Consider the following 22,132-nt stretch of genomic DNA (forward strand, 5'->3'; position numbering starts at 1 on the left):
TTCAAATATTGTCAAATAAAATATACCTACTAATATCCTTGTTAGTAAAAATATCACATTAAAATCAATTGATGTTGTAGTTACTTTCAAATATGTTATTGGTGACAAGAGTTATTAAGACAAGATTTTTGAAAGTTATAGGAGTTAAAAATAATAGTTTTAAATTTGAAGAACCAAAACAAATTTATCCTAAATTTGAAGGATTAAAAACATATATAAACTTTGAAGAAGAAAAAAGTGCAGTTGACCTAAATCTGTGTTCAAAACAAGAATATTGAGGAAGAAATCAATGGACGTTGAGGAAAATAAATAAAAATAAAAGAAATTCATAAATAAATAAATAAAACGTGAATCTATGGACTAACTTATTCGGCCTGTAGCATGAGAATTTAACTAACCCAGGCCAGCACAGTCCAAACCCAAATATTCATTGCCGCAAATTTAGCCCGTAACTTGGGGCGAGGTTCCAGTAACGTGGCTCTTTACGTCCTGTTTGATTGCAGACTTTCAATAGTTGCCCACGTTTTGAAACTTTACTTGGGTCATTTAAAGTTATAGGAACGTCCATTTCTCTGTTTTATGGTTATTTATACAGTCTTTTTTTTAATCTTGACTCGGTGCTTCCTCAAAATCAGAGAATGTAACTAAAACCATGGAACCTTCCACCTCCGTCCTCGGGCCAAAGTTAACATGGAGTTCTAGGAAGGCATGGAACATGGAGAAGAAAAATGGTGTATTGGAGTACACGTTCTCGGATAGTTCTTTTGCCACTTGCTCCAATGAAGATGCACTTGAGCAATCATCACCATCTTTCTCGCTTTTGCCAATAAACTTTTCTGCAACATGTAGGACATGCTAATCACATATTGGCGCATCTAAAATCTTCAGACTCTTCCAAGGACCAATGACGATCTAAATTTGCCGCAAAATGTAGTGTTGAAACTTGGAAGGATAAAAAATATAAAAAAAAACCAATGGATACAGGACTTAAAAAAATGAATAACTACCAAATGTCCAAATCCTCCTACCTACAGCAATAACGACGAAGTCTTATCCAACCTAGTTATATGGATCACACGGTGTCATTTGGCTCAGTTAATATCTAGTCAAATTTAAAAGCTATCTGCCGACCCTTTTAGTATAGATACATAGTAAAATCCTCTCATTTTTAGTTATAAAATAACTGTTTAGCAGAAGAATGCGAATATTATGCATGCAAAACAATTGAATATAAAAATGATATAAGGGCCCAATGATTAAATGCCCATACAGACAAGGATGTAAAGTGGAGTGCAGTGCCTTTCTATGCTCCAAATGGAGTGAGCATGCTGAAAAAATGCAGTGAGATTACTAGGTTGGCAAGAGAAGTAGCTATACAATGGGCAAAAGAAACTGAACAAAAGAATCCTCAGCTGCAAGTAAACATACACGCATTTTCTCTGTTGTACCAAAAAACAAACAGCTGAATTGCCCCACACTCGTCAGTAAATACAGTAAAGAAAACTTTCCTCCGCTGCTTTCGTCTTTTTTTTTTTTTTTGGTGGAGTGGGGGAGGTGAGGGTTGGGAGGTTTTAGTTGCATTTTTCTGGAAAGTTATATATAAGTTTCCTTCCTACTGAGGTTTTTTCCCATAATTTCGTATCCTACCTGTCAATTTTGGACAAAAGATCCTTGTTAATTTTGGAAGAGGGAGAATGGAAAAGAATTTACTGTTTCCATAGCGTCACAGGAGAAGGGTGAGTTTTTTGTTCCCAGGTTCAGATTCTCTTGCCCTATAAAGAAACTATATTGTACCGCTCCAATACTTTGGTTCCATATTCGGCCCACCACTTTTCAGCTTGTTCTTCTGTGAAATGCTTTCGACTGTAAAAGTAATTGAGAATTTCAATTAAGAGTGTATGAAGTCTGATTGCTAGATAAAATATAAATAGATAAAGAAAATATTCTAAAACATCCAACACAATTTTAAATAAATGCAGTGGTTTTTCTTTTTACTTTGTTTTTTGTGCTCCACATAGTATACACATAGATAGCAAAGGAGGGGCTGAATCAAACATGTGTCCCCATCCCTTGATTTCAGTGAAGACATAGGATGCTTTACCAAGCCAAAGATCAGGCCACAATTAATACATATTTCACTCGAAACTATTTCCTTGATTGAAAATTGGATGACAGCCCCTAGCATACGAGGTTTTGAACAGTTTAGCATGACATTAAGACTTTTAACATTTGCAAGGAACCCTAGTTTTGGTCATTAGCTTCTTCCCATCATTCACTTGAGAATCAAAGGGTAAAATAAGATAAACAAAAATAATATATATATATATATATATATATAAATATATATATATATATATATATATATATATATGAGTAAAGATCTATTGACATTAGGTGTTGAAGTTAGTGAAATTACGCTTTTAATAAATTTTTGTACAATGTAAATTTAATTGATCCAACCCTTGTATTTGATGTTTTAATTAATTAGATCAAGTATAAGAAATTTCATACAATTCAAAAATTAATTGGTAGTTCATCACATCATTTTATTTTAACGTATAATATACATAATATTCAAAATATATATAAATATCTTTTGTTAAATAACATATCTAGAAAAGTCCGAATAATGTGAAATTCGATAAATATGATCATAAATATAATATCACATAATTCAATGACCGAATTGGTTAAATTACATTCTACAAAAAAGTTATCAGTGTTGTAACATTGTGCATCAAGTAGCTGTGAATGGATGGGTTAATTAACTCTCATAATGTCGGATTTCAATAGCCAATCATCATAAAGGTATAGCACTAAAATGGGCAAGCTTAGGGAACTCCAAAGATGTAGATTGTTGATAACTTGAGTTGTTACATTGCAAGTATATATAGGAACAATTTGCGAACAGTGCCTCATTTTATGACAATAATGCAAGTAGCACACTCAGAAAGCTACTTGATTCATTTTTCTATTCAGAGTAAAAAGTTGTAGGTGGAAGTATACGTATGAAATGTTGAACAATTCAATCTATTCTATAATAACCAGATAAGGTAAGGACACAGAAACAGCTAAAACTGGTTTAAACAGAATGGATATGGGATACACAAGGTGGTTGGAAAAGTACTTTGAACAGTTTGATCACCATCATCCACCATGCTTTTAGTTAAAAGTAGTGATAAAAACATTTATAGGTCAAAAGAGGAAACCCGACAAAAACAAAATGGTCTTGTAACCAAGCAGTGCCACTTCTCATCAAAGTGGATATTCTGGGTTCATAAACTATTTTGTAATAGTTCTTATGCATCAAAACAAGGAATTAACTCTAACATTAGCCATAAAATTCTAGAATAAAACCTACTGTCGATATGTATGCAATAAAGTTTTGTTATGTTTATCAAATTAGAGGACAGCAAAGGACAAATACCTGAAGCGAACTCGCTTAAGCTCATTACCACCACCTGGCTGGGAGCACAAACTTATGTACACACCTGGTTCATCTTGCACTACCCACTCTGCCTTCCCACTTTGTGTTTTGGCACCATTAGATAATATCTGATTTGCTACATTGCTGCTGCCTTCATTTTTGGGAATGACAGCGTTTCTTATATGGATCTCATCTAAGGAATGATCTAGAATACTATTAGTGGTTTCAGCACAGAGCTCTGAACTGGAGTCAGCATTATGTCCTTCTGGTACTCTTTCCACCATTTCCTTCAACTGTAACAAAATTTAACATCCACAGCATCAGAGATAATTAATCAATGGCTAAAGCACAAGAATGGTCAACTTCAACTTAATCCAGCATCTCTTGATTGCCACAAGCCAAAAGCTATATATCATATATAGGAATTACAGGAATTGTGCATTTGTTACCACACATGTAATTCTCTAATTATAATGAATAAGGATACAAAATAAGAAAATAGAAAAATAAAAGATAACAGGAAATAATAAGTAGAATCCCTAATTTTCACTATATAAGTTTCCCTAATTAAAAAGAAATAAATCATATCAAATCATATATTTAACATCATAGATTCAGTGTTTGGTACAGTGTTTCTAGAAACACTGTACCAAACACTTCTCTTAAATCCTTCAAAAGGTAAACAGTGTTTCTGGCATTTAAATGTGCTTGTCAGCAAAGATAACATTTAAATTGTACACTTTCCATGGTGCATTTCATATGTATGGGAGAACAAAAAATACAAGAGAAATTTTTAAAATGTGACAAAGAAAATTTTGATTTTTGTTTCTAGAGCTCTCTTTCTTACCTACTCTTCATCTAAATAAGAGAAAAATTCAAATTTTTGAACTTTGCTTTCTTCCTTAACTCATTTGTTCAATCCAAACCTAAGGGTGGTGCTGAGTAGAAAATTTTCACAATTTCTAAGGTACAAATTAACATTTACGGCGCAAATGTATTGAGGATGAATCAAGGAAGGTTTTCTTCATATATATATAGATATCAAAGTGACAGAAGAGTTATTTTTATAAATTTGTCAAACAAGGATAGATTGGTAAGATGGATGAACTGGAAATCCAAGAGAACAAACAAAATTTGGCTTATTACAGTGGAATTCAATTGACGAGGTAAAAGAATTCCTTAAAAGGATGAATAATGGTGTTGTTGACCCATATGATATTCCTATTGAAGTTTAGAAGTGCGCCAAAGAATGAAATATTATTTGGCTAACTAAACTATTTAACGAAATTTTGAAATTTAAGAAAATGTCATATGAGTAGAAGTCATAGAGGAGCGCCTTGGTTCCTATATTTAAGAACAGGGGAGATATTCATATTCTGTAAACTATAGAGGTATAAAACTTATTAGTCACTAAAATTATTGGGAAAAGGCAATTGAACAAAGATTAAAGAAAGAAAATAAAAAAAGGAATTCAGAGAATCAATTTGGCTTTGAGCCAGGAAGGTCTACAAGTCATTTATCTTTTATGGGGTTGATGGAAAGATACAAATGCAAATAAAGAAACTTACATATGGTTTTCACTAAATAAGAATATATAAGCGAGTGGAAGACTTTGGAAAACAAAGGTGTTAACAGGCTTTTTATCCTGGATATACCAAACATGTTTGATGGGGTAACTACTACTGCAAGAACTACAAGAGGTGAAATAACGGACTTTTCTATAGGGATATGATTGTATCAAGGTCCAGCCTTAAGTTCTTATTTTTTTAATCTAATTCTTAGAATATATGTGAGTCTAACTCAACCTTATAAAACTAGCTTATAAAATGAAGAATATTGCTCTCCATTTATATATTTTATTTTGGTTATATCACTAGTTGATATGATTTTCAATACACCCCTCATGCGAGGACCGGACATTTCGAGTGTAAAGTTTATTAGACTGGACATCTATTGGTGGTCCAATAATAGCCTGATAGTGAGTAGCATGATAAACCTAACAAATCTCCAATACACCTCCATTTATGCGAGGATTGGACATCTCGAACATGAAATTTGCAAGACTGGATTTCTACAAGTGATCTGATAAAAGTCCAATAGCAGATGGCCTAATAAGCCCAACACCACTCACTAGGATAGGCTTTGATACCATTTTAAAATGCAAGCTTGAGCCTAACTCAACCTTAAAAAACTAGTATATAAGATAAGGATTATTCTCCACTTATATACTCTGTTGGTTATATCACTAGTCAATGTAGGATCTCCAACACTAATCTTGGATGTGCTTACCAAGGGCATACAAAATGATTATCCCTACTTACATGTTTTTTTCAAATGATATAGTTTTGATGGAAGAATCAAGGCAACTAATTAACTTTAAACTTGAGTTTTAGAGACACATTTTGGAATTAAAGGGCTTTTGCTTAAGTAGGAATAAGGTAGAGTATATGCATTGCAATTTTAGCAAGAGACGAGAGGAATGTGACTGGTAAGTAAAAAAAAAAAAAAAAAAAAAAAAAAAAAAAAAAGGCTTGATTACTCTTTTGGTCCCTCAATCTTTTTTAATTATTCAATTTGGTTCCTCTATTATTAAAAGATTCAATTTGGTCCCTTCATTTTCTCAAACAATATAATATGGTCCTTTTTGTCCAACTAAGGCTAACAACATTAACTTATTGTATACATAACACAATGAAAAAAGATTTGTATGACTAAGTGTTGAAGAGAAACATATTATTTTGTATTATTGATGTGAGAAAATATTTCTTAGATGATTACAAAAGAGGTCAACACCTATATTTATATAGGAGCTGAAGAATACACAGCAAGCCATTACAATGACAGAGTGCAGTGGAAGCTATTTCCTAAAAGGAGAAAAAACTAACATGACTGTGATAAAGACATATCACAGGCAAAAATAACAGAATACAACAGAAAGAATAACAGAATACAACATAATATAAAGGTGGAAAACCCTATACTCTAATACCTCCCGCAAGCTCAGTAGGGGTGATAAGTAGAGTCCACCACTCTAAGCTTGGCTGCAAATGTTGAAACCGTGTAGGGGATGGAGCTTTAGTGAGAATATCTACATATTGATATCTTGTAGGGACATGAATGACTTGGAGTTGTTTAGATATACCTTTTCCCAAACAAAGAATAGGTCTAACTCCATATGCTTAGTTCTTGCATGTAGAATAGGATTGTAAGCTAGGAAGACAATGCTTAAGTTGTCACAAAATTTCAGGAATAATGTGAGAAACTTTCAACTCATGTAATAAAGTTTGAATCCATATAGCTTCTGAGGTGGCAAGAGCAAGACTTCTATATTCTGCCTCAGTACTAGAACGGGCCCCCACTATTTGTTTCTTGGACCACCAAGAAACTAGGTTAGGACCAAGAAAAACAGTAGAACCAGATGTGGAGCACCTATCATCTGGATCAGATGCCCAATCAGCATCACAATAAGCTTGAAGAAGAAGAAGAGAATGCATAGGAGTAGGTCTGAGTAAAATCCCCCATGAAACAGTACCCTTTAGATGCCTTCAAATTCTTTTAACAGCTAGCCAATGTTGCTCAAGAGTTTAAGCCATAAGCTGGCAGACTTTGTTAACAGAAAATCCAATCTCAGGTCTAGCTATAGAGGCATATTGGAGAGATCCAATAACTAATTTGTAGTAGGTTGCATCAGTAAAATAATCAGATCCGTCTTTAGTGAGTTTCCCGCCACCAATCTTAGGAGATGTTATCGCTTTAGCTTCATTCATTTTTGTTTTGTTTAAGAGGTCCTAAATATATTTTCTTTGAGTGAGAATGAGAGAACCATTAGCTTGAGTTTTGACCTCTATTCCAAGGAAGTGGTCTAAATCACCAAGAACCTTGAGAGTAAAGATGGAATTAAGTCTAATAATGATTGATTCCATCTAAGGATTGTTGTTTCCCATAATTATTATATCATCCACGTACACATCTATGTAAACTACTGTTGTAGTTGTACCTGAGGAAAGAACAAATAGTGAGGGATCAGATTTACCTCCTTGAAACCCAATTGTAAAGAAATACTTTTAAACCTGTCAAACTAGGCACTAGGTGCCTGTTTGAGGACATATATGGCTTTATTTAGTTTGCAAACCAGGGTTTTGTTTGATGACTCAAAACCTGGAGGTTGAGTCATATAAACCTGATCTTCTAAGAAGTCATTCAAGAAAGTATTGTTAACATCCAACTGCTTCAAAGACCAATGATTAGTTATAGCAATAGTGATTGTAATAATTCTGACAATTATAGGCTTTACTACAAGAGAAAATACTTCATTCTAATCAGAATCCAAAGTTTGATGAAAACCCTTAGCAACCAAACGGGCTTTGTACTTAATTATAATACCATCAGAGTTTTCCTTGAATCTAAAAATCCATTTGCCTCCAATAGTACTTCGACTAGGTGGCAAAGGAACCAAGGTCCATGCATTGTTTTTTATTAAAGCATCAAATTCTTGTTTCATTGCAATATACAAAGTTGGGTCAGCCAAGGCTTGTTTAGTAGTTGTTGGTTTGATGTGAGTGAGAAGAAGAGTCGGTTGGACTCTAGGACAAACTATTCCAAATTAAGCTCTAGTTTGCATAGGATGGATACTGATAGATCTTGACATATTTTCTGAAGAGTGATTATTTACAAGAGAAGAGCTGTGTGTTATGGATGTAAGTATAGATTAACAGTTGGAATTGGAATTACCGGTAAATTGTTGGAGGTAGTAGTGGTTGAGGTAAATGGTGGTTGGGTAATAGTGAGAAGAAAGGGAATGGGTGAGGTTGTTGTTGAGTTGGGTGGTTTGTTTAGAAAATTCTTCTGATATAGAAACCGAAGTTCATTGAACATGACATATTTAGAAATAAAGATTTTGCCATCGATAGATAGACATTTATACCCTTTATGAGATATTGAGTAAACTAAAAAGACACTCTTGTGATCTAAACTAAAGCTTGTTTTTGTTGTATGGTCTCAGAAAGGGAAAACAAGCACATCAAAAAACTTTTAGGAATTTGTAGTCAAATAAGAGACCAAACAGCTTTTGGTAAGGTATCTTAAATTGAAGAGTAGAAGAAGGAAGCCAATTTATGAGATAGACACTTGTGGCAAAGGTATGATCCCAAAACTTAAGAGGAAGGGAAGCTTGAGCTAAAAAAGTTAGACAAAGATCAACAATATGACGACAATCCATTTTGATGACGAGTATGAGGACATATAAGTCTATGATTAACCCCTATTTGACCTAGATAGTTGGAGAAAGGTCTATATTCTCCTCCAAATCAGATTGGACAGCTTTAATAGGTGTTTGAAACTATTTTTCCACCAAGGTCTGAAATTGTTTAAATATGTTCAATATTTCATAATTATGTTTTAAAAAATAAATCTAGGTAACCCTAGCATGAGCATCAGCAAAAGCTACATAATATGAATATCCATCACTGGAAATAAAAAGGAGCATGTCCCCACAGAGCAGTGTAAATAAATTTATGAGGTTTGTCATATAATGTAGTAGACAAGGTAGAAGATAGTCTATGAACTTTTCCCAAGCACCAAGAGTTACAAAACTCAATCGAATTTTTGTTAATAGGTGGAAAATTACAAAGTTTGAATATGATTTTCTGGACATCTATACTAGGGTGTCCAAGTCTAGAATGCCAATTGGCTACAGAAGTAGTAGACAATGAAGTATTATTAACAACAGGGGTTGACTCAACAATCAACTTATTCATAGGTGGCCGTGGACTTGATGTTCCTTGAAGCAGAGACGAGAATAGGCATAGACCATCTGATCCAATAGTGCATTTAAGAATGACCTCATCATCGTCCCATGATTTAACCACACAAAAGGTGGGGAAAATTCAAAGTAAACAAAATTATCCTTCGCAAATTGTCTAACACTCATCAGTTTTTTTACTAATGGCACGTACAAACAATAATAGTGTGTTTGGATGAGAAATTTTACAAATTCAAGGAATTTTAAATTCTTGGTATTTGAATTATTTTGATTTCAATTTCTATCATTCTTAAAATATTTTGTTTGGATGAGTCAATTCAAATTTCTTAAATTTTAAATTGTTAGGTTAAATATGATAATTTGATTCTATCATAGTAAAATTGATTTTAAAAATATATTTATATGTTGAGATTTTTAAATTAAATTTTATAAAAATAAATATTAATCCATTTTTAAATATTTAATAATTTTAAAAATTAATATTAGATAATATTTAATAATTTAAAAATTAATATAAGATAATATTTAATAATTTTAAAAATATTTTTGAATATCCAATAATTAAAAGAATGAAGAGATAAGATAAAATATATAGGTGAAATCAGAAGAAAAAAAATATGAGGAATTTCAAATTCTCCCATTTTTGGGAGAATTTAAAATTCTACTATTTTAAGGAATTTCACAAATGCTTGGATTTCAAATTCTTTGTGATTTCCTCATCCAAACAAAGCATTTCACCTCAAGAAATTTGAAATCTTTCAAATAAATGAATTACCCTATATAAATTCCTCGTCCAAACAAACCATAAGTCTTTGAGTATAAGAGGTGTTTTAGAGATAGGGGAATAGAATTTGGTAACGCCTGCAGATTGTATAGGAAAACCCTGTCCATTGCCAATAAGAATCTGATCTGGACCTTCAAAAGGGACCTGTTGTTGGATATAGTGTGATATGTTTATAACATGATGAGATGTTCCCAAGTCTGGATACCAATTTGAATGATATGGATTAGTTATAGTCACCAAAGCCTGAGGTGGTTCTGGTGGTTTAGGAGCCATAACAGCCTTTGGTCTGATGTATTGATTATGAGAAATGGTGGATGGCGAAGGAGTCTGTTGATAGTGATAGGTATTCCAAGAGGGATAATGCCATTGTACCATAGTTTGTTGATATGATACGTCTATAGGTATTTGAGGAAGATAAATTCTCCTCAAACTGATGATAGCAAACTAGTGCATCATGTCCATATTTGTGATACACCTGGGCATTGAACGCCAGAATCTGTCGCGACCTCCATGTCCACCCCGGCCAAGACTACTACAATCGGATCTGCCACCACCATGAGGGCTGAAATTCCTATTGGAAAAATCATTTTGAGGTTGAGTAGATGCTTCTACAATGTTTTTCAACCTGAGATTGAATATTAAGAGTGGGAGAAGCATCTACAACATTAACGGAAGCTATTTGTTTCTTTCTAAATTTCTCAATTCACGCTTCATGTGCAAGAAGAGTTTCGACCTCATCAATTGATAGAGGTTCGATTTTGCTACGTATGACTGAAATTGAGGATTTGCAATCCTTAGGAAGTCCTTCAATAATCACATCAAGATGCTCGCGTGTTGGAGTAGTATCTCCAATTGCAGAAAGCGCATTCACAAGCACTTGAATATGTGGAAGAAAATCATAGTGATTTTCTAGGATTGTCTTGCTTTTGCATTCGTATGCAAATGAAAATAGGAATGTATTTTATCCCATAGTTGCCACAACGATTTGCATCCAATGACTCTCACAAGAATTTCCTAAGAAACGGACAATGGAAGCCATGATAATAGAAGAGTAGAAGTAGATCTTGTTGTTCTCGATTGAGATATTCTTCGGAGACACGATCTTGATCCCTATCTTCAATTTTAAGATACTTTTGTGGAATCTACGGATTCACAAAATATCATGTAATCAATGACCTTTGATTACCGATTCTACTTGTGGACACAACAAGTAGTTCTTTGAATCAAATTTCTCAAAAACAGAATGAGAGAAGGTGACGGTGTTCGATGAAATTTCTGAGCAAGGTGGAGGGGAAGGAGGAGGAAATAAGAGTTCATGGATCAGGGATCGATCTCAGCTCTAGACACCATGTTGAAGAGAAACATATTATTCTATATTATTGATGTGAGAAAATATTTCTCAGATGATTACAAAAGAGGTCAGCAACTATATTTATATAGGAGCTGAAGAGTTCACGTCAAGCTATTACAATAACAAAGTGCAATGGAAGCTATTCCCCAAAAGGAGAAACGACAATGTAACCCGACTGTGATAAAAACATATATCACAGGCAAAAATAACAAAATACAACAAAAAGAATAACAGAATACAACTTATTATAAAAGAGTAAAATCCTATACTCTAATACTATGTGTACAAAAGATTGGTCTCAATTTGACTAAAAAGACCAAATTGCATCATTTTAGAATATTAAAAGCCCAAGTTGGACATTTTAATAATAGAGGACCAAATTGAATAAATTAAAAAAAAATGAGGGACCAAAAGTGTAATTAAGCCTAAAAAAGATGCCATACAACAAGTGTCTAAGTTAAAATTCAGAATCAATATTACAAAATGATGGAAAAACTAATGAGGATGTCACATACAAAATACAACTGGGATGGCTAAAATAGAGAAAGGGTTTGAGGGTTGTTTGTGATTCCAATGTACCTACTAAACTCAAAGGGAAGTGCTATCGTAGAGAATGTTGGACATTAAAGGGACAAGAGAAAAAGATGAGAGTAGCATAAATGAAAATGTTATTGTGGATGTGTGGCCATACAAAGAAAGGATGGGTTATGAAATCATAGTCTAAGAGGAGATATTGGCAATGTTACCAATTGAGGAAAAGATGACAGAAAATTGGTTAAGGTGGTTTGAAACATACAAAGAAGGGCACTAAAAGCAGTAGTGAGGAGAGTAAATTGCATGGTTCTTGTTGGAGATCAGCGCATATCAATCAGCATCTGTTGGAGATCAGCATATATCAATTAGAATATTCAATTCTGATTTGTACTGCCCATAATAGGATTTAATGTTAATAAGATCAATTTTATTTCCCCTCCTTTAATTATTTAGATACAGCATTTATAGGGAGAATTATTTCCCAGATTTTCAGGGATAGATTAGTGTGCAGATTTATTCCCTTGTATTCTATTTATACCACTTTTGTATTATTCCCAAATCAGGGAAATATACATTATATTTTTCCGCAGTTCTTAATCGTGTGAAAACAAGAGGAAGACCAAGAAGGACATTAGAGGAAATTGTTATGCAGGATTTCATGGTAAATAACATCTTAGAAGATTTAATCTTTAACCGAGTCAAATAACATCATGTGATCTATCATCCACGTAGTTGACTTCCTAAGGAGATAAAGTTTTTGTTGTTGTTGTATGGCACCAAATCAAATAGTCAGCTTATTTACTAAACAATGATTTCATCAACATATTTTATTTAGAATACGATTTAAGTTGTGTAGATGTACCAAGTATATGTTGGAAACCAATTGCAAGGTATGAGACTAAAGTTTCACATTGAAGTATGAGACTCTAGCAAGGGGTTTATAAGGCCTTTGGGTCTTCAACTACAACAGCTAGTTTTTGTGTAGTGGTTCTCAAAATGTTTTTATCAATATACTATCTCTCCCATCTATTCATTATCAACGTCTTGCTACAAAGCTGAATGTTTCAAAGATTAAATCTAAGACCCACTAGCTACCATGTGAATTAACCAATTCATCATTCTAAAATATATGCAGCAGATACAATACATGATCAACCCCCACCCCGCAAAATAAAAGAGAAATAGTTGAAACGCACGAATTACCTTTAATTTTTAACATTTAATATTTGGTGCAATTGGCCCCACTAAAGTTGGTTATTTCACCTGAGGTACTATATATGTTCATTCACTCTCTTTCTTAAGATAAGATTCGCCATCAACGTTTTCATTATTTGTTATCTGCAGTTGCAAGCACAGTTTACATGATCCATAAAAGGATTTAACAAACTTCAACCATGCTTACTAATGGAGGAGAAAAAGAAAAACCTGCAGATAGAATACCCAACCTGTGCAGTCAATGACTTTATGACCTCTTTTGCTGATTTACACTTTCCAGCTTCATCTGCAGCTACTGCAGTCACCTCCTTCAATTGTTTTGATGTTCTCTCAAGTTCAGCCTCTAAACTTTTTGACTTACGAGTAAGATCTTCAATCTAACCAGTATATTTGATAAGTTATGAGATGATTATACTTCAAACACTCAACATTTATGGATCATAAACAAATAATCAAAATAATGTTAGAAAGTTAAAAACTAAAATAATTTTAATTCAAGTGTCACATAATTTTTTAGTTCAATTATCATATGTGACTATTATACATTCTACCCAAACCTGAGCAGGGAATACAAACTAGTAAATGATAATGCACTATAAGAAATTGGTGCAAATGGTGCCGTATTTGGATTCTTTTATTACATCAGAAAGTTAAAATGGTCCAATATACGCAGAACATTTTCATCCTAGAAATTTTCTTTTGTGTGTGCGCATTTTTTATGTTAATGTCCCCATATCCTCCAAACTCTCTAATTATCTTGTTCTCATTTTAAGCAATCTCTTTTTCTATCCAAAAGAATCTTATAAGTTATAACAAATCAAATATAATGGGACATACAAATTCTACAACTTAATCAACAATTTCATCAAAAATATTTTTTTTCCAAAGCATCAGGCCCAAACAGATCAAAATTAGTTGCACACAGTATATATGTACAACATTGAAAAGCCCCTTCCAACAGTTTCATGTGGGAAAGAACATATGCATGAAGCAGGAATACCAAAGTCATCATAAGAAGACAAGGTTAATGAAAAAGAAATATATCTATTATATTGTAACCTCATCAGGATTAAGCAAGGTTCCCAAGAAGAATAGATACACATGTGAATCAGATATATATGATCAGGATTACCTGTGTTCTCAAACTTATAGCTTCTTGACTTAAAATATCATTTTTGCGCTTTAAATCATCATTGATATCTTCATAAGATTGTCTTGGACTTGACTTTGATGAAACTGGAGATGTTGATTGACAAGATAATCTTGTAGCAGGCTCAGAAACTGAACGGTGTTTCCTAGAATCCACAGAAAGAGAATTTGATGATTTTGAGGGAGAAAAACCCTTCGGCTGTAATTTTCCATTCAAAGCTGGGAAAAGATGGCTATATTGTGAATCTGGAAGCTTTGATTGACTACTTTCTGTTTGAAGAATAGAACCAAAAGAGGAAAGCCTTAACAGTGCTCCCTGTATTTTAGTTGCTCTATTGTCTTGAAAACTCACACTTCTCAAGCTAGTTGTTTGCACCGAGGATACTGATTCAGCAGTCTTCTTAAGTTTAAGATAACAGTCATCACAAACTCGATACGGCTTGGTGGAATTAGGAGCAAGGGAAGCTTTCATAGATTTCTTGCTGGTGCATGAATTGCAAAACACAAGTCCACAATTGTAACAATTATGACGTTTTCTTCTAAAATTAAATGGATTACGACATCCAAAACATGTAGAATGATCAACACTTGGTATCCATTTATGAAGACATACAACAGCAGTAAAGTTTGAACCACAAAAAATGCTTTTCACTTGTTTATCTTTTAAAAACTCAACAATTGTGGGTTTATTCCTGTGATCATTGTCTCCATGGCCTAATTGCCCATTCAAACCCTTTCCCCATGTGTAAACCTCGGCCTTGGAGGTCAGGACTGCAACATGATATGAACCGCAGGCAATATCTTCAACAAAACTGTCAGCAATTTTATCTTGAACACGTTTAGGGGCTTTCCCATCTGATGCAGGACAGCCAAGTTGTCCATAAGCTGTACTTCCCATTGTATATACATGTCCTGACGTTGTCAAAGCAATCGTAAGACTGTGTCCACAAGCCACTCGACAAATGTTTTCACTACTCAATGCAATTACACACTTGGGAACCAATCTAGATTCCCTATCTTCATGTCCAAGTTGGCCTTTATCTCCATCACCCCAGGTATACAGTCTTCCACTAGATGAGCGTATAGAAGATTCCACAGATTCATTTATTGCCTCAACAACTGCAGCAGTGTGCCAAACACCACATGCAACCCTGGTTGTTCTCAAACCTTTCAAAGTTTCTACTTCCCGAGGAACATTTGTGCTACTATGATCTCCATGGCCTAAGGCACCAAAAGTTCCATCACCAAATGTGAACAACTGCCCAGCTGATGTAACAATAGCTGTGTGCCAAGGTCCACAAGACACATATGATACACGTAAGCCCTCCAAGTTACCACTTACTTTCTTAGGAATCCAGTGACTGACTTCATTTCCATGCCCAAGCATGCCAGAATTGTGAGTACCATCACCCCATGTATAAAGATCCCCAGAATAAGTAACAGCACAAGTATGATATTCTCCACATGCTACTAACTCAATATTCATGCCACTAAGAGTGTCAATGTGCTTAGGCTGAAAAACATCCATTTCTACACCATGGCCAAGCCTACCTCCTGACTCCTCCCCCCAACTAAATATCTCTCCCTGCTTGGTAACTAGAACAGCATGTCTGTAGCCACAACCAATACTATGAACATCTAGAACTGACTTTGATTCCAATACCTTGGGAAGGAATGCATCCATCTCAGAACTAGATAAGGCTCCAACTCTATGTACACCACCAACAAGAATTCCATTGCCAATACCTTCTCCCCAAATAAAAACATCACCTAGAGCATCAAAATCTTCATGATAAGAACCCTGGCTGGAGGAACTTACAGCACTAGATAAACTAACTCGATATGCCTCAGATGCAGAATTTCGATTGCTTGAGTTATCCACAGACCCAGAGGATAAAGAGGAATTTGCAATTGATTCAGCTTGACTGCAGCTCTTGCTAGCTGCAGTGTAAGAAATTATTTCAGAGAAAGCCTTTACCCATCTATTTTGCAAATCACAAGCACCTCTGCCAGTGCCAGCAACACCAGGGTCCTGTTGTTTAAAATTGGAAACAGTGAAAAATATAGCAAATTGTCAATGTCTATCTGAACTGTATGAAAAGATCAAAGCCATTACAGAAAATGGTGTAATTGATGGAGTGGCTGTTCTTCTTGTGCTAGAAATTGGACTTTCAGTATACAGACTGTCATCAGTTCTTGATTCAAATCTCCACTTGCGACTGTTAACTCGAGTAATTAATGCCTTAAGACCAACAAACCAGATTTCAGCTTCATCTTTGTCCTTGCATATCTGTACATACATTAGCATTGTGTCAAATCTTGAAGTTTACAAGGTAGAAATTCCCACATCTTACTCAACACACAACTTAATAACTAGCATACTAGTTTTTCACAACCAGGACAATGAGAAGAAAAAGATAATGAGACAATCTTCATTATATGCCTAGTAGGTTTAATTTGAATAACAATCATGCAGAAAGAGCACGCACCAAATCCAAGGACCTATCATTGTATATAAGAGAAAATGATTGATATTCCTTTTCAGGCCGTGGATACCGCTGAAATGTTGCCTGGATGATAACACAAATCAAAAAAATGAGTATGGAGAAGTAAGCCAATGGAAAAAATAAAGTACAAAGGATCAGTTAAACATATGTATTTTTCAAACCATTCATACAAAGAAAAGTCGAAAAGTCATTTTAGAACAAAATATTAACTCAGATATAGACATATCAAGACCATAATTGAAATTGCAATAAAGGCACCTAGTATTAACCAATAACCAGAGAAAACAATCTCCAGGCTTTCTTCAAACTTACAGTTCGCTGCCCAGGAATGATCCTTGAAACTGTGCTGAGCTTTATCTGTTTCTCTTCCTTGCCAGAGTACCATAAGAGTAGAGACTCGTCCTGAAACCAAAACCAAAAATTGAATAGTGTAGAACAGAACATGCATGCTGATTTTTCTTTTCTTAATTTTAAATTTATTTGAAAAAATACAATATATATATATATATATAGAATTGATAAGTGAATCGAATGGGATCAAATCAGAAACAAATAAATAAACACATTTTAAACATTCCTGGAAAAACTTAAGTTTAATACACAAAAAATAATATAGAATATTTCTGTGTTATAACATTGATAACTCAAAGCATCTAAGGCAATGCTTTTGACCTTTTCTTTTTCTCAAGCATAATTTGCAAGTTATACATAGGCTGTTTGGCATATAAGATTATTCAAACTAAATTCACGTGTTTCTGAACTACTGTTCACTGCTGAACTATATATTAATTTAACTACTGGTTTTAGTCTATATTACCATGTTTTTTGTTGTCAACATATCTATAATAGTGGCCTAATTGTCACTGAGTTTATCACTTTCAGTTAGCAAACCGTTAATGTAGTCATTATCTTATTAACACTAAGGTACAAAACTATAAATTAAAATAAGGAGGTAGTTTCATGTCCTTTGATGGGCTAATACAAAATTTCAGGAGAAGAAATACCAATATAAACTTACATTGGAAAGCCTAAACGGGCAGAACTTCGGCTTCCCTCTTCGCCCGTACTTCAGCAGATATGAGCCTTTCTTAAGAGATGTAATTGCCTACAAATGGAGCACAAAAGTTAGTCTTCCGTCAAAGAATATATTCCCATGACTGCAAAACCATGAACCACAAGCAAAAAAACTCTGCTTCCAGCTTCAACCCCTCAAGTCAGCAACCATTATAAATTATTCATTATTCACCCCATTAAAAGCACATTAGCTTAAGCAAGACCATAACAACGAAGAACTCGAAAATATGGAGAATAGCACACACAAGCAAGCAAATTTTCATTTTCTATTTTGTCAGAGTTGTCATTGACAAACAGAATAAAACAATGGAAAGAAAGCAACATCAATTGGTGAACCTGCTCGATATCTCTCTCGACAACACCAGTTTTCTGAGGATCAGCCATTCAAGTTGCAATAAGAGTCGCTTCCCAAGAATGGACCCAATACCCATTTGAACAACAACCCAAAACAAAGCATATACCATAAAGCAACGTCCAACCTCTCCCCATGAAACCCGATTCAGCGCTTTCAAATTAACCAAGAGAAGCTCCTCTCATCTACCCCATAGCTCAACGGCACCGTACGGTTCATATAACCGCAGGGAAAATTCGCCTCCGGTTCCTCCAGTCACCACTTTCAGCTCGAAAAAAACCCTAGAAAACGCGTCCACGCCGGAGCCTCGGAAATTCCTCGGGCTCTCTCTAACGGAGCGCCGCGAACGCCGCAAATGCAGGTCGGAACGGCGCGGCGCGATTCGAAACGAGCGACATTGCGAGGAATCCTCGGAGAACGCGAAAAACCTAACCGTTTCGGGAGATGTCGGGGTCGCCGGAGCCGCGGCGGAGGGAATCGGCGGAGCTGAGGGGTGCGATGAGAGGGCGGCGGTGGCGAGAGACAATGCCTTGGTTTTTTTTCTGAGCTGGAATTCGCGGAGCTTCGTTTGAAAATTGGCAACACGCGAAAGCACGCGAAAGGGGTCTCTCTCTCTCTCTCTCTTCTGAGAGGAGCTAACTGTTTTTTCTGCCGGTTAATGCCACGTCAGCAACTGAAATCTGGGAGATAGGGATGGCTGGTTTTGTCGTTTTCTGGAGCTTCGGGGGGACAAATGAGTCCAATTTCGGGATTTGAAACGACATGCCTTGCTGGTGTCGCTCTCTTCGGGGACTTTGATTCCCTGTGTTTTCGACTACTCTATGCCTCTCTTGGGATCCCCTCGTAGATGCATCCAATGGGATAAAGGGATGGGGGTACACGGTACACCGTGATCGTTCCCACACCCTGTTATTCTAGGGTGGATTTCGCGGACTGAACGGGACTAGGCACTTGGTTTTGTTGACTAAGGAAAGAAAGAAATTAGGGTAATGAACGTAAACTATGGGTTCTTTGAGTAAACTCCCTTAAATAAAATAAAATAAATTTTTTTATAAGTTAAAAATAACTTTATGTACAAATTAATTTGTGAGTGTTGTTTCTTATTAGATTCTTAAAAAAGAAATATTTATATTAATGGAAGAGATTTCATTTAATTTTGATATTTTTATTTTTTTTCATAGACATGATTCATGTGATATTTCAAAGTTGACAATCAAAAATTTACGTAAAGTGTATGTTTTTTTGTTAAAGTATCAAGCATAAGGAGAGACATTTTATGTGACATTCTAAGTTTTTTTTAAAATTAATAAAAGAGTTTTAAATTAATCAATTGAGTTTCTGAAAATAATCTATGTACTTTTAAAATAAATGAGTTTTTTATTATATGGTTTGGTGAAAATTGTTTTATTTGTAATTGTTTTAACCAGAAGAGTTAACATAAGGTTAGGAGTTATTTTGATAAGGGGGTCAATTTTTTTTTATATTTTTACCTTACGCTTTTTCTTTTTCTCAAGAACTCCAAAAAGAGAATGTGTTAGCATCAAAAGTGCGCCTTATGTTAAAAAAGTTAGTAAATAGTCTAACCCAATCTCATAAAATTGATTTATAAGATGATAATTATTCTTCACTTATATACATTATTATGGTCTTATTACTAAACGATGTAGAATCTCTAACACAACCTCCTCATGTCAAGGGTTGAATATCCCAAACATGAAGTTTGTAGAATTGTAAATTTATGGGTGGTCCAATAACAACCCAATAATGAATGGTTTGATAAACCCACTAACAATCAATAATCAGTAGGATTAAGGATATCAAAAAAACTTGTACCCATGGATATCCATAGATAAAATTCGTTATGAATACAAAATGGATGTTATAAATGGGTAACGATGGATAATGGGTATAGGAATTTTCTATACTCGTATGTTAATGGGACAGGTACTAGTATAATAGTATTTGTACTCGCGAGTACTTACTAAAATTCAATTACATAATTACATATTAAATTTGTTTAAACTTATGGGAATAGAGTACTTTAAATTAAATTTAGTTTTCAAATCGAAGAATCTTGATTAATAAAATTATGTATAATATTTGAATAATTTAAGTTTTAACTTTTAAACTATTATTTTTAAAGAAAATATTAGAATAAGTAGAAATTATTATTAAAATATTTTTAAATTTTTATTTTTTAAAAAATAAATATTTACGAATACTTATGGGTAGCCATAAATATTGAAAATGTATGTGGGAATCCGCATAATAGATACCCGTAGGTATGGGACGGATATTTATCTAATGGGGCAAGTAATCTGCCTCGTTCTGTTGTCATAACTCAACTTTACAAAAATCGATTCGTAAGATGAGGATTGTTCTTTGCTTATATACATTACTATGACGTTATTCCTAGATGATGTGGGATCTCCAACACACCTTACAAGCTAGTTTACATTCTTTGGAGATTTTACATCATTTAGGAAGAAGGTCATAATAGTGTATATAAATGGGGAGTTCTCCCCACCTTACAAGCTCATTTTGTAAGGATAAGTTAGACTCTTAACCCACTTTCTTAAAGCCTTAGAGATCTCTGTTCTTCATCAAGGATTCATCAAGGTAATGGAGAATAAGAATTCTCTCTCTAAGGTGTGGGTTTTTTGTTTGGTAGTAAAATTGGCCACAATCTCATTTTTACTCTTATGTGCTATGTGGGAGAAATCTTGAGTTTTGATCTATATGTTGAGAAACTATGCTTTATATGATTCTTCTACATTTAGTGTGATGATAATTTTGTTTTGGATGTTGTGAAGTGTGAATTATGACATCCAAAATCATTACTAATATATTTAGATTTTTAACATTTAATTTATTTAAATATAATAATTTTGGTGAAAGTTAATCAATAATAAAATTTATAAAAAAAACATGTATAAACGCAACAGTATTTAAATCATTGCATATTAAAACATGTAACTGCAATTATTTCAATTACACTTTATATAGGATAGTGATAGATTGAATCTTTATCAAAAAAAAATAAGCATATTAAAGGAGTATGCTAATTTAAAAGATACATAACTTTATATGCAAGAACTTAAGGTGAGTCATATCATTATACATATAAAGTATGCTACATACGTTCATAATTGTTTTTCAAAAAGAAGTAGAAGATGCAACCCCCTACAAAATATAAGATATAAACACTAATTACATTACCGGTATTAACAAACAGAGTATAGAAATTTTTCCACCCCAAATATACATCCAAAAAGGAAATAACCTATACTCAAAGCAATCTACCCCAAATAAGAGAGGAAAATAGACAACCTATACAAACTAACCCTCCCTAAACAACCTATCACATAAAATCTTGTTTCTTTGGAGTCATGTCTTCAAAGTCAGAGTCTCCTTCATCAACATACACCTTAACTCCAATATCTTGTTGGAAAGTCTTCTACGGAGGTCTACCATAAGCATCATGATCAAAGAGCTCCTGAAGAAACCTCAATGCATTTACAAGTCTCTCCATGCCATTGTAAACATAATAGTATCGTACATGATGAATCCTCATATTAGGTGTCCACCCAAAAGGCATCATAAAAGTCACATTCACCTCTATAGTGATCTAAGGCTAGGGTTGTTCTCCTAAGGTATTTATTAAGAACTTATAATAACTAAAATGTACATGATTTATAGCTTCACAAGCTTCCTCATAGTTGTAATGAAACTTAACAAGATGAAGGGTCCTTTAGGATGTCTTCATCTCATGAAATATGGGTTGTAAGGGTGAGTTTCCTCCGCTCCTCAAACTCCACAAACACAATAACAAGCATATAGTAATATATATAAAAATAAGCAAATATACTATCACTTAAAAATTCTTAATGGTTTTATCAACAATTTACTTTCAAGTATCTAAAAAAGGATCATCAACTCATGTCACACATGGATAATGCTGATTGATTGACGCTCCAG

The 22,132-nt window shown here is 34.1% G+C and overlaps 1 protein-coding gene across 3 annotated transcripts; it reads right to left on the reverse strand.

Annotated features, from left to right (window-relative positions):
- Window positions 1-1,207: 1,207 nt before the first annotated feature.
- Window positions 1,208-19,009, reverse strand: LOC109791203 (Regulator of chromosome condensation (RCC1) family with FYVE zinc finger domain-containing protein). Of its 3 annotated transcripts, none has more exons than XM_020350468.3 (9): window positions 18,139-18,973; window positions 17,747-17,833; window positions 17,041-17,130; window positions 16,711-16,791; window positions 16,338-16,511; window positions 14,205-16,253; window positions 13,303-13,449; window positions 3,428-3,720; window positions 1,208-1,863 (listed from the first exon to the last, which is right to left on the reverse strand). In XM_020350468.3, exons 1-9 carry the CDS (start codon window positions 18,184-18,186, stop codon window positions 1,773-1,775), a joined length of 3,060 nt encoding a protein of 1,019 aa, XP_020206057.1. In that variant the 5' UTR covers window positions 18,187-18,973; the 3' UTR covers window positions 1,208-1,772. The 3 variants fall into 3 exon arrangements, 2 of the variants coding, with proteins under 2 accessions (XP_020206057.1, XP_020206059.1); XM_020350470.3 differs by lacking the exon at window positions 1,208-1,863 and adding an exon at window positions 13,121-13,195 and having other exon boundaries at window positions 3,582-3,720; window positions 18,139-19,009; XR_002239010.3 differs by lacking the exon at window positions 1,208-1,863 and adding an exon at window positions 13,061-13,195 and having other exon boundaries at window positions 3,585-3,720; window positions 18,139-19,008.
- Between the last annotated feature and the right edge of the window lie 3,123 nt (window positions 19,010-22,132).

Source organism: Cajanus cajan, chromosome 3, assembly GCF_000230855.2.
Source record: "Cajanus cajan strain Asha chromosome 3, NIPB_CcT2T_4, whole genome shotgun sequence".
Lineage (NCBI taxonomy): Eukaryota > Viridiplantae > Streptophyta > Magnoliopsida > Fabales > Fabaceae > Cajanus > Cajanus cajan.